The 15373-nt window shown below is 42.8% G+C and overlaps 1 protein-coding gene across 1 annotated transcript in view; it reads right to left on the bottom strand.

The window, feature by feature from the left end:
* LGR5 (leucine rich repeat containing G protein-coupled receptor 5) overlaps nucleotides 1-9171 on the bottom strand; it is a 98750-nt gene extending 89579 nt beyond the window's left edge. Inside the window, exon 1 of the mRNA XM_075495593.1 lies at nucleotides 8960-9171. Within this exon, the coding sequence (XP_075351708.1) occupies nucleotides 8960-9171 (212 nt within the window). The remainder of the gene's footprint in view (nucleotides 1-8959) is intronic.
* Between the last annotated feature and the right edge of the window lie 6202 nt (nucleotides 9172-15373).

Below are 15373 nucleotides of genomic sequence, written 5' to 3'. Positions count from 1 at the left end.
TGGAGGGGCGTCCAGCACACCTGGAACCGACTGTCCCAGGGGTGGAAACACAGCCCTACCTTTTGCCATGGACTGACCCAGACTGCGCTGGAACAGGGTGAGGCTCCGGAACACCTGCAATACATTGATGGCATCATCGTGGGGCAACACCGCAGAAGAGGTTTCTGAGAAAGGGCAGAAAATAGTCCAAATCCTTCTGAAGGCCGGTTTTGCCATAAAACAAAGTAAGGTCAAGGGACCTGCACAGGAGATCCAGTTTTTAGGAATAAAATGGCAAGATGGACATCATCAGATCCCAATGGATATGATCAACAAAATAACAGCCATGTCTCCACCAACTCGCAAAAAGGAAACACAAGCTTTCTTAGGCATTGTGGATTTTGGAGAATGCATATTCCAAATGACAGCCTGATCGTAAGCCCTCTCTATCAATTGACCCAGAAGAAGACTGATTTCAAATGGGGCCCTGAGCAACAACAAGCCTTTGAACAAATTAAACAGGAGACACTTCATGCAGTAGCCTTTCGGCCAGTCTATGCAGGACAAGATGTAAGAAATGTGCTCTACACCGTAGCTGGGGAGAATGGCCCTACCTGGAGCCTCTGGCAGAAAGCACCAGGGGGGACTCGAGGTTGACCCCTAGGGTTTTGGAGTCAGGGATATAGAGGATCTGAGGCCTGCTATACTCCAACTGAATAAGAGATATTGGCAGCACATGAAGGGGTTCGAGCTGCTTTGGAAGCAGTCTGTACTGAAGCACAGCTCCTCCTGGCACCCCAGCTGTCAGTGCTGGGCTGGATGTTCAAAGGATCCCCTGTACACATCATGCAACAGATGCTACATGGAGTAAGTGGGTTGCACTGATCACACAACGGGCTGGAATAGGAAACCCCAGTTGCCCAGGAGTCTTGGAAGTGATCATGGACTGACCAGAAGGCAAAGATTTCAAAATATCATCATCAGAGGAGGTGACACATGCTGAAGAGGCCCCACTGTATAATACACTACCAGAAAATGAGAAGCACTATGCCCTGTTCACTGATGGGTCCTGGCGTCTTGTGGGAAAGCTTTGGAGGTGGAAGGCTGCTGTATGGAGTCCTATACAAGAAGTCGCAGAAACTTCTGAAGGAGAAGGTGAATTGAGTCAGTTTGCAGAGGTGAAAGCCATCCAGCTGGCTTTAGATATTGCTGAACGAGAAAAGCGGCCAGTACTTTATACTGACTCATGGGTGGTGGCAAATGCCCTGTGGGGGTGGTTGCAGCAATGAAAGCAGAACAACTGGCAGCATAGAGGCAAACACATCTGGGCGGCCACATTGTGGCAAGATATTGCTGCCCGGGTAGAGAACCTGGTTGTAAAAGTACGTCACACACATGCTCACGTACCCAAGAGTCAGGCCGCTGAAGAACATAGCAGCTGGTAGATCAGGCTGCTAAGATTCAAGTGGCTCAGGTGGATCTGGACTAGCAACAGAAGGATGAATTATTTATAGCTCAGTGGGCCCATGACACCTCAGGCCATCAAGGAAGAGATGCAACATAGAGATGGGCTCTTGACTGAGGGGTGGACTTGACCATGGACACTATTGCACAGGTTATCCACGAATGTGAAACATACGCTGCAATCATGCAAGCCAAGCAGTTAAAGACTCTCTGGTATGAGGATGATGGCTGAAATATAAATACGGGGAGGTTCTGAAAGAACCTCATGGACAGCTGGGCCAAAGAGCATGGCACTGAGTGGGTATATCACATCCCCTATCATGCACCAGCCTCTGGGAAAATTGAACAATACAATGGACTGTTAAAGACTACACTGAGAGCAATGGGTGCGGGGATGTTCAAACATTGGGATATACATTTAGCAAAAGCCACCTGGTAAGTCAACACTAGGGGATCTGCCAGTCGAGCTGGTCCTGCCCAGTCAAAACTCTTAGGTACTGTAGAAGGGGATAAAGTCTCTGTAGTGCACATAAAAAACATGCTGAGGAAGACAGTCTGGGTTATTCCTGCCTCGGGCAAAACAAAACCCATTTGTGGGATTGCTTTTGCTCAAGGACCTGGGTACACTTGGTGGGTGATGTGGGAGGATGGGGAATTCTGATGTGTACCTCAAGGGGACTTGATTTTGTGTGAGAATAGCCAATAATTTGAATTGTATGATGTTAATTGCTATATAATACTGTATATCATCACTTCTATGGTGGCTATATGCCATATCAATGGCATTACAGTAAGAATCACCTAGATTAATGAAGAATGAATTTTGATGAAACCAAGCAAAGTGCAGTGATGATAGAACCAGACAAGTGCAGCGATAATGGAACCAGAACTGGCTTTGGCATACAACAATCCAACACCAAATGAACCCAATGGACATTTTAGAGGGATGGCCCATAGACTAAGGAAATGGTATCTGTGTGTATATATCAAAAGACAGGAAAAGTGGTGGTGATTAACTGGTATGTATTGGAAAGTGTGGGACCTAGGCACGACGTAGATGGTATAGAATAAGGGGTGGCTATCGTCCTGGTTTCGGCTGGGATAGAGTTAATTTTCTTCCTAGTAGCTGGTATAGTGCTGTGTGTTGGATTTAGCATGAGAATAATGTGATAAAACACTGATGTTTTAGTTGTTGCTGAGCAGTGCTTACACTAAGTCAAGGACTTTTCAGCTTCTCACACTGCCCTGCCAGCAAGGAGGCTGGAGGTGCACAAGAAGCTGGGAGGGGGCACAGCCAGGACACCTGACCCAAGCTGGCCAAAGGGATATTCCCTACCATATGACATCATGCTGCACAAAAAAAATGGGAGTAGTTGGCTGGGGCAGCGCGGCCGTTGCTTGGGAACCTGCTGGGCATCGGTCAGCAGGTGGTGAGCAATTGCATTGTGCATCACTTGTTTTGTATATTCTTTTATCATTATTTTCCCTTCCTTTTCTGTCCTATTAAATTGTCTTTATCTCAACCCATGAGTTTTATCTTTTTTCTGATTGTCTCCCCCGTCCCACTGAGGGGGAGTGAGCAAATGGCTGCATGGTGTTTAGCTGCCTAGCAGGTTAAAGCATGACAGGACTAAAAACAGGGGTAGCATGAGTTACTGTCATACAGTAGAAGCTATTCATTGTCTTAGTTTTATGCATTTTTCACTTAAACCTCGATTCCAAGAGAGAGAAGAGGGTAGCACTCCTTCAACAATTAACAGTAACATCATTTCAAGCTCTACCCCTCCCCAACTACTTTTGTTTCTTTTATAATTCTCCAGGCATTAAATTTCTCACATCTGATCACTAAAATTGTGTAGAAGTTTCTCAGGTCTTCTCACCAAACAGTACAGAGCAAGCAGCATAAGGATTTGCCACATGAATTGCTAAATCTCTGAGGAGTAAGCATGCTTTGATCACATCTCATTCTTTTTAAAGATGTTAGGGTATTTTCTTCTAAGAAGTGAAGTCTAAAGCTGTTTTGGTATGTCAAAAACACCACATCATGTTCTGCCCTTAGTCAGTTTACTTGGAGCCAAAGGAACCACACCTTATTTACCATGATTTTTACTGGGAAAAGAACGAGATCTGCTGGACAGTTCAAGGAAGGAAGTCAGGGAAAATAAATACTATATATTGTATTAATCAAGACCATTTAAATAACCAACAGAGAATTAAGAAAGCAGTGCATGCAGATGAAATATTATCTTGGCCAACAAACAGAAAAAAAGAAAGCGACCTGGACTGCTGCAAAATTGGTAGCATTTTAAGCATTTGAAAGACAAATGACATTGGAGAAAAGACTGGGTTAACAAGAGGTGCTTGAGGAAAGTCTAATCTCTGCTGGCATGCTGACTGGGAAGGTCAGCCCAGTGCACGCGTTCTCAGCTGGAGTCAGGCTCCCTCTGCCCAGCCAATTGTCCTATGCACTTCAGATACCAAACCAAATTGAAGGTGCCTTCACTCTGCCAGCTCTTTATATTCTACAAGCTTAAAGACAGCTTCCTTTTCCCTGTCAATTTATGCAGCGTTTCCACAGAGCAAATGCTACAAAGGAGAGAGGTAGTGTGTGAGTGCCTTTTTTCCCCTTTCTGAGCAGCACAAGGCTCTTTAGGAAGCAGTGTAAAGAGTTATTTTTAGCACTGTATTCTCAAGTGGGAAGAGTGACATTCCCTTCTTAAATACATTTAAGTCCACATTTTTCACAAAGAAACTAACTTCGAGTTGACACATGATGTTTTGAAATTTAAAGCAAATCCCTTGAAAATTAGCAAACATGAACTTTAAATAGTTTGTTACTTCTTCAGTTTTTATGTACCTCTAATTTATCTATGTGTACATTTTACCTTTGCATACCCACTATTGCCATGAGTAGAGAGGAAATGCTCTGTTTTCTTTTCAAAAGGGGGATTTAACACTAAATTCTAAATCCAGCACCTGGATTCACCTTCATCTTCAACTGGGACAAGACTCAGATTATTAACTGAAACCACATGGCAATCATTTAATTTATTTCAACTAGAAAGGCACAAAAATGGTTTATAAAGTTTGTATCTATGTAAAGAAGTACTTTCTAAGAGAACACAGACATTTTACTACCTACCTAACACCTAAATCTTGTCAAGGGATCTGGAAGTTGTAAGAGACTTTGTAAAGCTTACTTCTTCATAAGAAGATACCTTGCTGTTTGATCTCTTTGAAAAACTATTGTCATTCCCAAGATACCTTAGATGAAGATGCAGATGAGACTTGAGTTTGCACTGTGAGATCAGAATGACTAAAAAAGTGCAAATTTACCCCAAAGGGTTGGTCTTAATGTTTTTGGGTATTCCTCACACAGAAACAACTATCTTTCTTATTTCAGAAGTGTAGTTAATTTCTGGGAATGTACTTTTTAACCTTCAAAAGGTAAATATTTTTCTTTCTCCCACATTCTTTGTCTTTTTTTGTTGTTGTTTAGTAGTCTTAAATACTTTCAGATGCACTGTAGAGTTTTGACTGTGCTCTACAGGAATATTTATCATAAAATACAGTATTATGGCAATGAATGAAGCAGAAGGCCAAAATTTATTTGAAGACTAATATGTTAGGAACCTTATAATATGCACTGATTTCTTTTTCATAGTATCTTTACTGTAGTACTATCAACGTTATCATAGTTTCAAAAAATAATTTTTTCTTAATCAATTATTTCTATGAAGAATTAAAAATTCTATGAATCAGATTTTCCTAAATGTTACTATGCATATTTACAATGTACTCAAAATTAAACTTTTAAAATGCAAATAACACATATCCCAAAATAACTCATTAAGTAAACTATAATGTAAAAGGTAACATACCATATGCTGCAATATTTATACATGTATGCATGCATGTCTATGTCAATCTAAGTTGGTAACATTATGAAAATATTTGACTTAATATTCTGCTTAAAATATTCCACTAAGTTTATAATTGAGAGGTTTTGATCACACAGAATACAGTATCTGAACTGTTAGACAACCCTGGCATTTATAATAAATTTACTTTTCTGTGCTATCCAGGCACATAACAGAGACCCTCAAAATCTTATAAAGCTATCTTCTATATTGTCATCACGTGAGATATGAAAACAGGTTTTTTTATATATATACTCGTAATACTAAATATTCTTTTTAGATAAAGAATTCTCTTTAGAACAGGAGTTGCCAGATTTTACACTATTTTTAATGACTAATTATTTAGGAGAAGTAGGGTGAGCCTGTGGTTGAAGAATGGAGTTAGGATAAGGCATTCTGGCTTTAATTACTGGCTTTGTCATAAACTTTACCTCTAACTTTCAGCAAGCCCTTCTTTGCCTCAGTTTTCCACATCACAGTAAATGGTAACAATATTTCACTAACTCACAGGCGTGGTTTGAGAATTAATGAGGGTCCCATGTGCAAAAGACCTGTAGATCCTGGCTTCTTCTTTTCACTGTGTACTGATAGGAAAGTGACATGTTCTTAATTTGAAACAGAGACTCAGTGCTGCCCTTCATCAGCACATGGAATTCACATTTATGTCAATAGGAATTGCATTAAATACATGGAGTACATGATTTAGCCTAGAAGTAAATGAAGAAAAAGGAATGGAAAGAAACTCCTGGATTCTCCTTGTCTGCTCTTAAAAAGTCTAACAGTTCATGGCAGCAGACACATAATCATAAATAAAAAGGGTTTTGATGGGAAGCAAGAATTGCTGCCTGGTAATATAACTGAGAATGGAGAAATGTGTAGCAGGTCCATCTGTAGACTACATTTAGCTCTGCTGAAAGAGCACCACCATAAAAAACATGCAAAATTCTGTCACCATAATATACCATGCTCTGTACATATTTGTCCCAACATAAAACAAACCTTAATGGCCTCGGCATTTCAACTTTTCACACAATTTCCAGTGCACACCAAGAAAACGTTACCTTTTTTTTTCCTATGTGAGTGTCCAGATAAGATAAAAATGACAGAAATTTAGAAAAAAAATTTTAAAAGCCCAAACTTAACACAAGGTAGTACCACAGACCATTTTTGGCCAGATATGTCTACTGTGCAAGAACAGAATTGACTAGAGAAGATGGGTTTTTTTGCTGGAAAGAGAGTTAATGTGAGTACACGGTTTTAATCTCCTGCTTTGATCTGAAGTAAAAATTGTCACAGCACAAAAAGACAGTTCTGTTTTTCTGGGGGGGGGGGGGGGGGGGGAAATCAAGGAGCATCTGGTTGGCCACTACCAAGCTCAGGGAGGCAAACATCTCTAAAACAAGCAGGCATGTTTTAAAATTTGCCATTGCTTAGCCATCTACAGAAAATGAGACTTGACAGTTCTTTATGGAAGGCAGGCAGGCAGGAGCTACAACTCTTCATAATTAGGCAATATTTAATCAGTCCAAGGATAACTGCCTGGTAAATTTGGAAAAGGGTAAGTGTAGCTGCCTATGGGTATGAACCAGTCTTTTATACTGTTATACTGCCTGTATGCAGCCTTGGTCATTTAAAAGTCTGCGTGTCCCACAGGGGTTTTTTTTTACTTCAGTATGCTACTGAACAGCATGGAATTCCTGACTGGAGAAAGACAGTCCCCTGCTGAAGGACAAGAAGATTTAAAAACAAAAGTGCGGACCAGATCACAATCCTACCGAGAAGCAGGTTACTGGGGGTATATATCTTTTCAACAGCAGAAGATCACAGCAGTGGTATTTTGATATTATCATGCATATTTCTGTTCTCTTTCTTCATAAAACGGTCAAACAGTGGGTTCTCTAAAGTTTTTCCAGTTCTAGCATTCCTCCAAGCAACCATGAATTTAGGGCATCTACTTGACATAGGATATGTACAGCTTAAGTATGCCTTTATACCTTCATCTATCTTTCTGCTTATGACTTTCCAAGCACCAGAAAACATTGTGTCTTGTGTATACCCACAGTTCTGACCTGCTACTTTTGAAACCAGTGGCAGACTTTGTATGTCTTAAAGATTGTATCTTTATTATGTATAGCCAAAGTTCTGCTCTACTGTAAATGGTCATTCAGTAATGCTGACTCCTGCCTCTTAACACTACTAATAGCTTTGACTTTGAAATGTTTATGATAAAATAAGCTAAACCTGATCTCATTAAGATAAATTTTGGAACAGTATTTAGATGTGTAATATTTAGAAAAGTCTTTCAGCTGCACATCCTCTTTCTAAACCAATGCTATTTTCATTAAACTAAGCTTTCTCCTCACATATACTTAGTACTTAGATTTTATTGGTTGCACTTCATTTCTACCTTGCCTATGTTGTCATGTTTATACTTCTCTTAGGCCATTTCTAGTTTAGTTTCATCTAATTTCTCAGATGCAACATATGTTTATGTCCTTTGAAGTATGGTATTAACTGAGAAGTGAGTTCAGAATTATCACTTTAGTGCCCCAGACACACAATACTGTGAAAGCATCTTTACAGTAACCATAGTAGCAAGCATGTCAACAGCATGTCAAAATATACAGATGGACAAACACCTTCAGAAACTGACAACCTGTATGCTGGATATGAAGGATAAGTATTAAATTAACAAGCTACTGGCCATGCAACCACGAAGAACTGTATGAAATCAGTAAGGAGGGCACTAAAACAACACTTTTAGTGCACCAACACTTCCAACACACAAAAGCAAGAGAGGCTAACCGATAACCCTTCTGCCAAAAAGAAGGAAACAAAGAAAAAGTCTCCCCACGGTTTTGGGTGTTTTTTTGTTAATACAAAGTTTCTCCGTTCTCGCCGTCCCTGTCCCTACACGCTGTAATTCAGCGCGCCCGAGATGCAGAGGAGATTCCAAGCACCGCAGCCCGGCCCGGCGGGGATGCCCCGTGAGGCGGGTACTCTCAGGCAGAGGGAGTGCTCCGACGGGGTCGGCTGCGCCGGGCCGGGCCCGGCTCTGGGCACAGCCACATGCCCGCCGCGGCAGCAGTGTGGGGCCGCCCGGGCACCGCACCGGTCTCCGAGCGCTGCCCGCCTCCTGGGAGCTCAGTTTATTTATTGCCTTTCCTCAACCCGAGGGGAGATCTGTTAAAGATTAAATCCGCAGCAACCGCAGTTCAAAGCCCTGTCCCGGGAAGCAAAGGTGAAGATAACGTCCCTGCAGATCTAATCGAGTTTCTGCTGTTGCAATCGCTTTTAATTACCCTCTAAACGGCACATCACACAGCGATCCTCCAGGCGCCGGACCGAGCACCGAGATAGCGAGATACCTATAAACGCTTTACAACCCGCCCGCTGATTAAAAAGCGATTAGAAACTTATTTGAAGTCGGGTGTTTTCTATAGGCAGCGGCGCGGCAACGCACCGACCCCGCGCGCCTCCTGTCACCGCCGGGGGCCGGCCCGGGCCCTCCCGCGGGGCCGCCCCGCCGCTGCCGCCGCGGGGGCGGCCGCCGGTGCCCCCTCCCCGGCCCGCCCGCGCGGGCTGCCCACACTTACAGGTAGGAGGTGAAGACGCTGAGGTTGGCGGGCACGGCCGTGAGCCCCAGGTCGGAGCAGTCGGCGCGGACGAGCATGCCCTCCTGCTCGCAGCGGCACGGCGCCGGGCAGCCCCGCGGGCGCTGCCCGGCGCCCCGCGCCCCCCGCCGCAGCCCCGGCAGGCAGAAGAGGAGGAGAAGGAGGAGGGCGCGGGCAGAGCGGGACTTCGCCATGGGGCCCGGGGGGTACCTAGAGCCGCGGGGCGGCCGCTCTCATGCCCCGCGGCGCGGCGAGGGCGAAAGGCGGGCGCCCGTCTGGGCTCGGGGAGCTGCTGCGGCCGCCGCCGCCGCGCCGCTGTCTGTGGTAGCATCTCAGCTTACACGCTGCTTTAAAGCCCTGGAGCCGGCACCGCGCGCCCGCTGACGCCGCCCCAGCCTTGCCCGCCGTAGCGCGGCGGGCCCTGCCCGCGCCGCCGTACGGGCGGGGAGGCGGGGGGGTGGGGGGGAACCCCTCCCGCCTCCCGCCTCCCCGCCCGCCCGGCGGGCCCGCGGCCGCCGCGCCTCGGGGCTCGCCTCAGGGCGGTGATCTCTCCTCAGGGCGGTGATCTCCCCTCGCGGCAGGGGCGCGCGCGGTGGACGTTTCTGGAAGGCGGCGGGACGGGCGGTTGGGCAGCGCGTGCGGCGGTGTCGCGCGGCAGAACCTTCTCCCCCCCCCCCCCCACTCCCCCCCAACTATATTTGAAATCAGAGCGTCGGTTGGCGCGGAGGGGGGGGCGGTTGGGGAGGCGGGGATATGGTCCTGAGGCAGCGAGGTCAGCGGGGGGTCTCTGGGGTGGCGGGAGAAAGGCTTGGGTGCCGCTTTGGGCTGGAAGGGAAGCCTAACCCAGGTCTTAGTGACGGTCAGGAAAGCCGCTCGTCGGTGAGCGGCCCCAACTGCAGACTGAGCGATGGCCCTGTTCAGAGATGGGGACCCGCTCGATTCCCTCGCTCCCACTCGGTTACATTGCAGGCTTGCCAACAGGCAGCAGTTTTCTACAGGAGACCGGCTGCCAAAGGAAACGGACTTTGCAGCCAGGCTGCCGTTGGAAGCTCTTGAGCTGTCCCTCACCCAGCTTCTTGCCACAGGTTTCCTCTCCAGAGGTTGTGCAGAAAGTGGCCTTGGTGCTACTCGTCTGTGACTGAGTATGCCAAAGCCATTGGTGAGGGAAAGGTGATGATAGCAATATTTTTTTAACTTTTTTTTTCTCCAAATCAGTTTTCAGTGCGAACAAAGTTGACCACAAGCTCCAGACTTGAGACTAGCTACCAGTTTAATAACCCAGTCCCAGCCCAATTCCTGTTTAGACTGGTGACTAAATTACTGGTCAGGCTACCCGGTATGCATTGGAGAGCATTAGTTAAAGGTTTTCTGCTACACTGTCTTTGAATCTACAATTAAGTCTGAAATGAGAGCCTAATGAAAAGGCTGGCAAAACACATGCTTTTATATTCTACCCAGTTTATAATCCCTATTCCCACCTCTGGACCATCATTTGATATAATCTGAGCTGCAGAAGGATCTTGTACTGGAGCTCAAGTGCTTTATTTAAAATAATAAAAAAGGAATCTGCTGTCTGGCTAGTTAGACAGGCCAGAATGTTTTGTAAATCTAGGCCTATGGTGCTGCTGGGAAGCTTTTCCCCAAGCATCACCTTATCCTAAGCTAATAAAAACAATGGTTGAAAGCCTAGATTGTCCGGAAGAAATGCCTGAGGAGAAAAATTCTGCAGGAAGCAGAGTTTTCATTATGTACCATGATATCAGCCCAGGAGACCTGTTCCCCCAAAACCTCTGACTGTTTCTTACCCATGCCTAATATCACTGTGAAGCAGCAATACTTTCGTCACTGAATTTCATGGTTTTTAAGAAGTTTTGTGCTGTGCTGAATAGGTACTTGCTAATGGTTTGATAAATTGTGAATACTTTTTTCTTGGGTGAAATAGTTTCTATTAGGCATCTGTACTGCATGATATTAGAGTCCTTAATGTGCACTGCCAAAAGACATCAGAATAATTGTAGTTAACAAATAAGTAAATATTTTTCATAACTGTAGTGAAATAGTATTTATATAGCCTGAGGCTATTGCACACATATTTTGTTTGTTCTGGAAAGCAAAGCGTATACTGTTTGTTCATTTTCTGTTGAGGATTTATCAGCTTGCGCAAGATATCTGAAGTTAGACAGACATAGATTAATGAATAGTGAGGGTTTAACTGTAAAAATCCTCGTTTGTATGTTATTTTGCATGAATACATTTGTTCAGCTAATGACTTTCTTTGAAATATTTAATGTACTTCTATTCAATTTTACTTAAAGATTTTTGAAACAAGAGTAGCTTGAAGATTAAAAGAAGGATTTGATAGGAATGGATATGGATAATTCCTACCTTTGTATATTTAAATTAGGCTGTACAGTTATTTCCTTTTCATGCTTCTCATAGGTCTCTGGTTCTCCATAAAGAGAAAAGGAAAAACATCTGTCAGTTTGGTAAAGTCTCTGGGAGGTGCTGTTACTGTTCCAAAAAGCCATTGGGACTGTAAGATTTCCTGCAGGTTCTGACATCTCAGCATAATGTCCTGGTCACTTGGAGTGACACCCATAGTACAGCCATCAGTGGTCCTCGACTTTCATCAAGGTAGTAAACAAACCCCTTAGGGATCTCAGCAGAGTGCTGTCTTGAATCTCTTCCTGTCCTCCTCATACTCAGGCAAAAAAACCTGTCTTCTGAATGTGATATATAATGTGACGACACTCCAGCCTAAGGTTTTTTCAGTGTAAAAGACATCTTTATGGAATGTTACATATGAATAAACAAAATGATATGTTGTGTTACATATTGTTAGCACACAAAAAGCATACCAATTCATATGTCAAGAATACACGGCAGAGATATATTTAACATGCGTCTTTCAGATCGTTACTTACAGCACGACAGATTTTAGACTTTATGTGAACTCTGATTTTAAAATATAGGACTGTAAAAAGAAAATTGGGTATCCAAATATCACTGCTATTTGTGTTTTGTAAGCTTAAACTGGATGAACTGATTTTAAAAAAGAGGGTGGCTAAAGTGTTTAACAATGGAAATTTATGCTTAATCCTGAAATGATCAGTTGTCCCAGCCAAAATGGAGTTTAAAGCAGAAGTGTTAACACATCCTGCACTACCAAAGGTAGCAGCTAGTGCTTAAATATTAAGGCAAGTCCAATACAGTGCCAAAGTAAAAAGCACAGCAGCAAAGGACAAGGTAGTTTACAGTTGAATGTAGCTTGTTTTTCCCTTTCCTGTCTATGCATGAAGGGTAAATTCCTAGAAGGCAGTACAACCGTGCGGTTAGGCTGCGGAGAAAATAAAGCTCTTGTGCAGGGTGGGATTTCTTTTTCTGCCCATTGGGAGAAGAAATTCTTCACTGGATGTGTTGAAGTCATTACATTGAAAGGGTTCATTAGGCAAGTATGAAGCTCCGCTAGCCCTTAGGCTGTGCTACTGTAGAGCAGTACTGCAACTGCCCAGTGGTCTGTGCAGAAGGATCCTTTCCTCTTTGCAGGACACCTGATTTGTCCTTTTATTCTGACTAGCCCTGGAGAATGGTGCATGTCTTTTAAGATTTATCACTATATAGTGTTTTTATACATGCAGCAGAAGGCTATTTATATACTGTGTTCATTTGATTCCATAGTTACCTATTGGTCTACGTTCACATTCATTTGTGTCATGTATCTGTCATGTTTCACTGAGGATCTTAAGCTAACACATGTATTTACATCACTTTGTTAAGCTATGCAATGTTCTTCAGACCAAGGCAGATAGCACCATTTCTGTTTTACATAGTGATAAATGCTGGTACCTGAAATGTAGGATGCTTAGGGCAGAGTCACTCCTAGAACCAGAAAGAAATACAGGAATTGTAATTACCCTGGCTCAATTTACCACGTGGCTACAGCGTGTCAGTCACAATAATATTATGGATTATGTGACATCAACTTGTTTTTGTTCAGGTTTTCATGCTATTTAAGGCATGCTATGTCATGCATCTTTAGAAATCGTCTTTTTATATTGATTCTTTTGTTTGGCACACTGCCACCTAGCTGCACTCTTCCCTCAACAGTTCTGTAGTTAGTGTGATGGTAGGACCAAGATGAAACATTTGACAGGTAAGATTTACTTGGGTTCACCTGAAATATTCTTCAATAGTCAAGTTGCTGATGGGAAGAAGGGACAAAAATAGAAAAACAGTAATATTATTACTGTTTCAATTCATACAGTGACAGTTGACTTGTCCATATAATTTTGAAGCAAATGCTGACATGAACATTATTTTTAGTCTGAAAATATCTGATAGTAAAGCTTGCAACGTTAGTGGAAAACTCAGGATTACCCAGGCACATTTTAATAGCTAGGCATTTGGGAAAAGAAACAAGGAAAAAATGTAAATACATAGGATGCAGATTTACTGAATGTTTGTTTGGAGGGAATGAAAGCCGATCATTACAGTAATTCTCTGTTTAGGAAATAAAATCCATGTGTTAGAGTGAAGACGTGGAAATAAGCTATATGAAGAGAACCTTCTATTATTTTGAGTTGAGGTGGATGTGGTATCATTTAGGGAATTACAGCCAGGCTGCAAAAGCATTAAGTGGATATTTCACCAACATAGGAACTACATGCTTTAAACAATACTTTAAATTATGCTTTTTAACTCTAACATTTACCGGTCTGTTACCTTATCCTTGTATGTCTCACGTAAAGCCAAAAGAAGAAAGAGGAGAACATGTAAGCAATGTCTAAAGGTACATGAAGAATGGTAAGGCATTAGATGAGGAGTAGTACCTTTTATCAGAACAACTAATAATACTTGAAAACAGACAAGAGCTCTCTTTTTGGCTCATCAGTCTTTTTTCTCAAGCTATATCCAACTGCCCATTCAAAGCTTGTCTCACTTGTAGCCCTAGAGAACCGTATCAACAGCTACAGTACAGTTTCTTTTCTTAAGAACTGTGCCACACAGGACCATGGCAGCAAGGCAGGTCAAATCAGCTGTAGCCTTCCTCTAGTCAGGTGTTTATACTGTGGTCTTAACTGTGCTTTCTGATAGTCAGTAAATCATTGCAACAGGTCTCTGAACTGATTTGTCCTGTTTTTACATGCACAGAAAAACACATAGTAGGTTTGAACCCAAATGGCAAGTGGGCTCAAATGTTTCTCAGAAGGGACTGAAAGAAGGATGTGAATTTTGGAAGGATATGTTGTGATGGATGAATCCCTTTGACTGTTTCTTGAATTGCACAGTCTTGGGACTCTACTTTCCCACCCCACAAAAGTAATCAATAGCTACTTGTTCCATATAATGGCAGGTGTCAGAATCAATCATTTAAAAATGCATTACTGTGCATTATAGCACAGTAGTAAGTCCAGAGAGTGCTGCATTCTGTGGTGCTTGTTAGTGGGACTTTGAGGAAGGTCTCCAAAATATTGTTCACTTAATGCAACAAAAGTTCAGCACTCCCATGGAAAGTCAATACTGCCACATCTGTGAGGAAGTTAACTCCAGTTCATAGAGGGTTGCAGGGTTTTTTTTCCTTAACACTTGTAAAACATAAAACCTTTGAATATGTGTGCATGTGGAGATGCATGATGTATTTCTGTGTCCTCTACGTGCTGTGGTGATCTGCATTCTTCTCTGGGTAAAAGACAAGAGTTGATACATACCATGTGCATGCATAGAGTCATTTCTTAATTTAGCAGCTCATATAGAAATTCTGTCCAATTCTTTCATCCTTCCCTCTCTCGCTGTGTCTGTGTGGCAAACACCCTGGGGTTCCTGTGGTTTTTGAAGTGTATTTGCACGATACTGTATAATGAGTGATTACATTGTTTTGTAGTTGTTTGAAGGAGGTCACAATAATGGTTTTTTTTCTTTTTTTTTCTTTTTTGTGGTGGTTGTAATAGTTTTAGTCATTTTGAGATCAGTTGCCATGCAAAAGGAAGAAATGTATCTAAGAAAGAAGCAGCTAATTGTGACAAATTGTCAGAAGGCTTTAGATGCGGTGTAATACCTTGTTTTCCTGTAAATTCCTCTCTAGAAGCGGGGAGGGATCTGTATTTTTATTTCTGCCTCTGTGTATTTGGCTTCTGAGGTGTAAGCACAGAAAAAGCAGATTTCTTTGCAGAGAGGGAAGTCAAGAATTTTTCATTAGTGAGTAAGACCAAAAGATTTCAAACATCTCTATCATCTTGATAGCAGTGCTTTTCCTATTCTTGACTAGGACTGTGGAAAAATCAAACAGGAAATGCCTTATAGGACTTCATTTTTCAAGAAGTTTTTGAAAATTATTTGCATATAGCCCAGTGCAAAATTAATCAACAAAGCTTTTTAGTACGTACTTAATCAGAACAG

The sequence above is a fragment of the Mycteria americana genome, chromosome 1, assembly GCF_035582795.1.
Source record: "Mycteria americana isolate JAX WOST 10 ecotype Jacksonville Zoo and Gardens chromosome 1, USCA_MyAme_1.0, whole genome shotgun sequence".
Classification (NCBI taxonomy): Eukaryota; Metazoa; Chordata; class Aves; order Ciconiiformes; family Ciconiidae; genus Mycteria; species Mycteria americana.
This window is presented reverse-complemented; position numbering and strand designations above follow the sequence as displayed.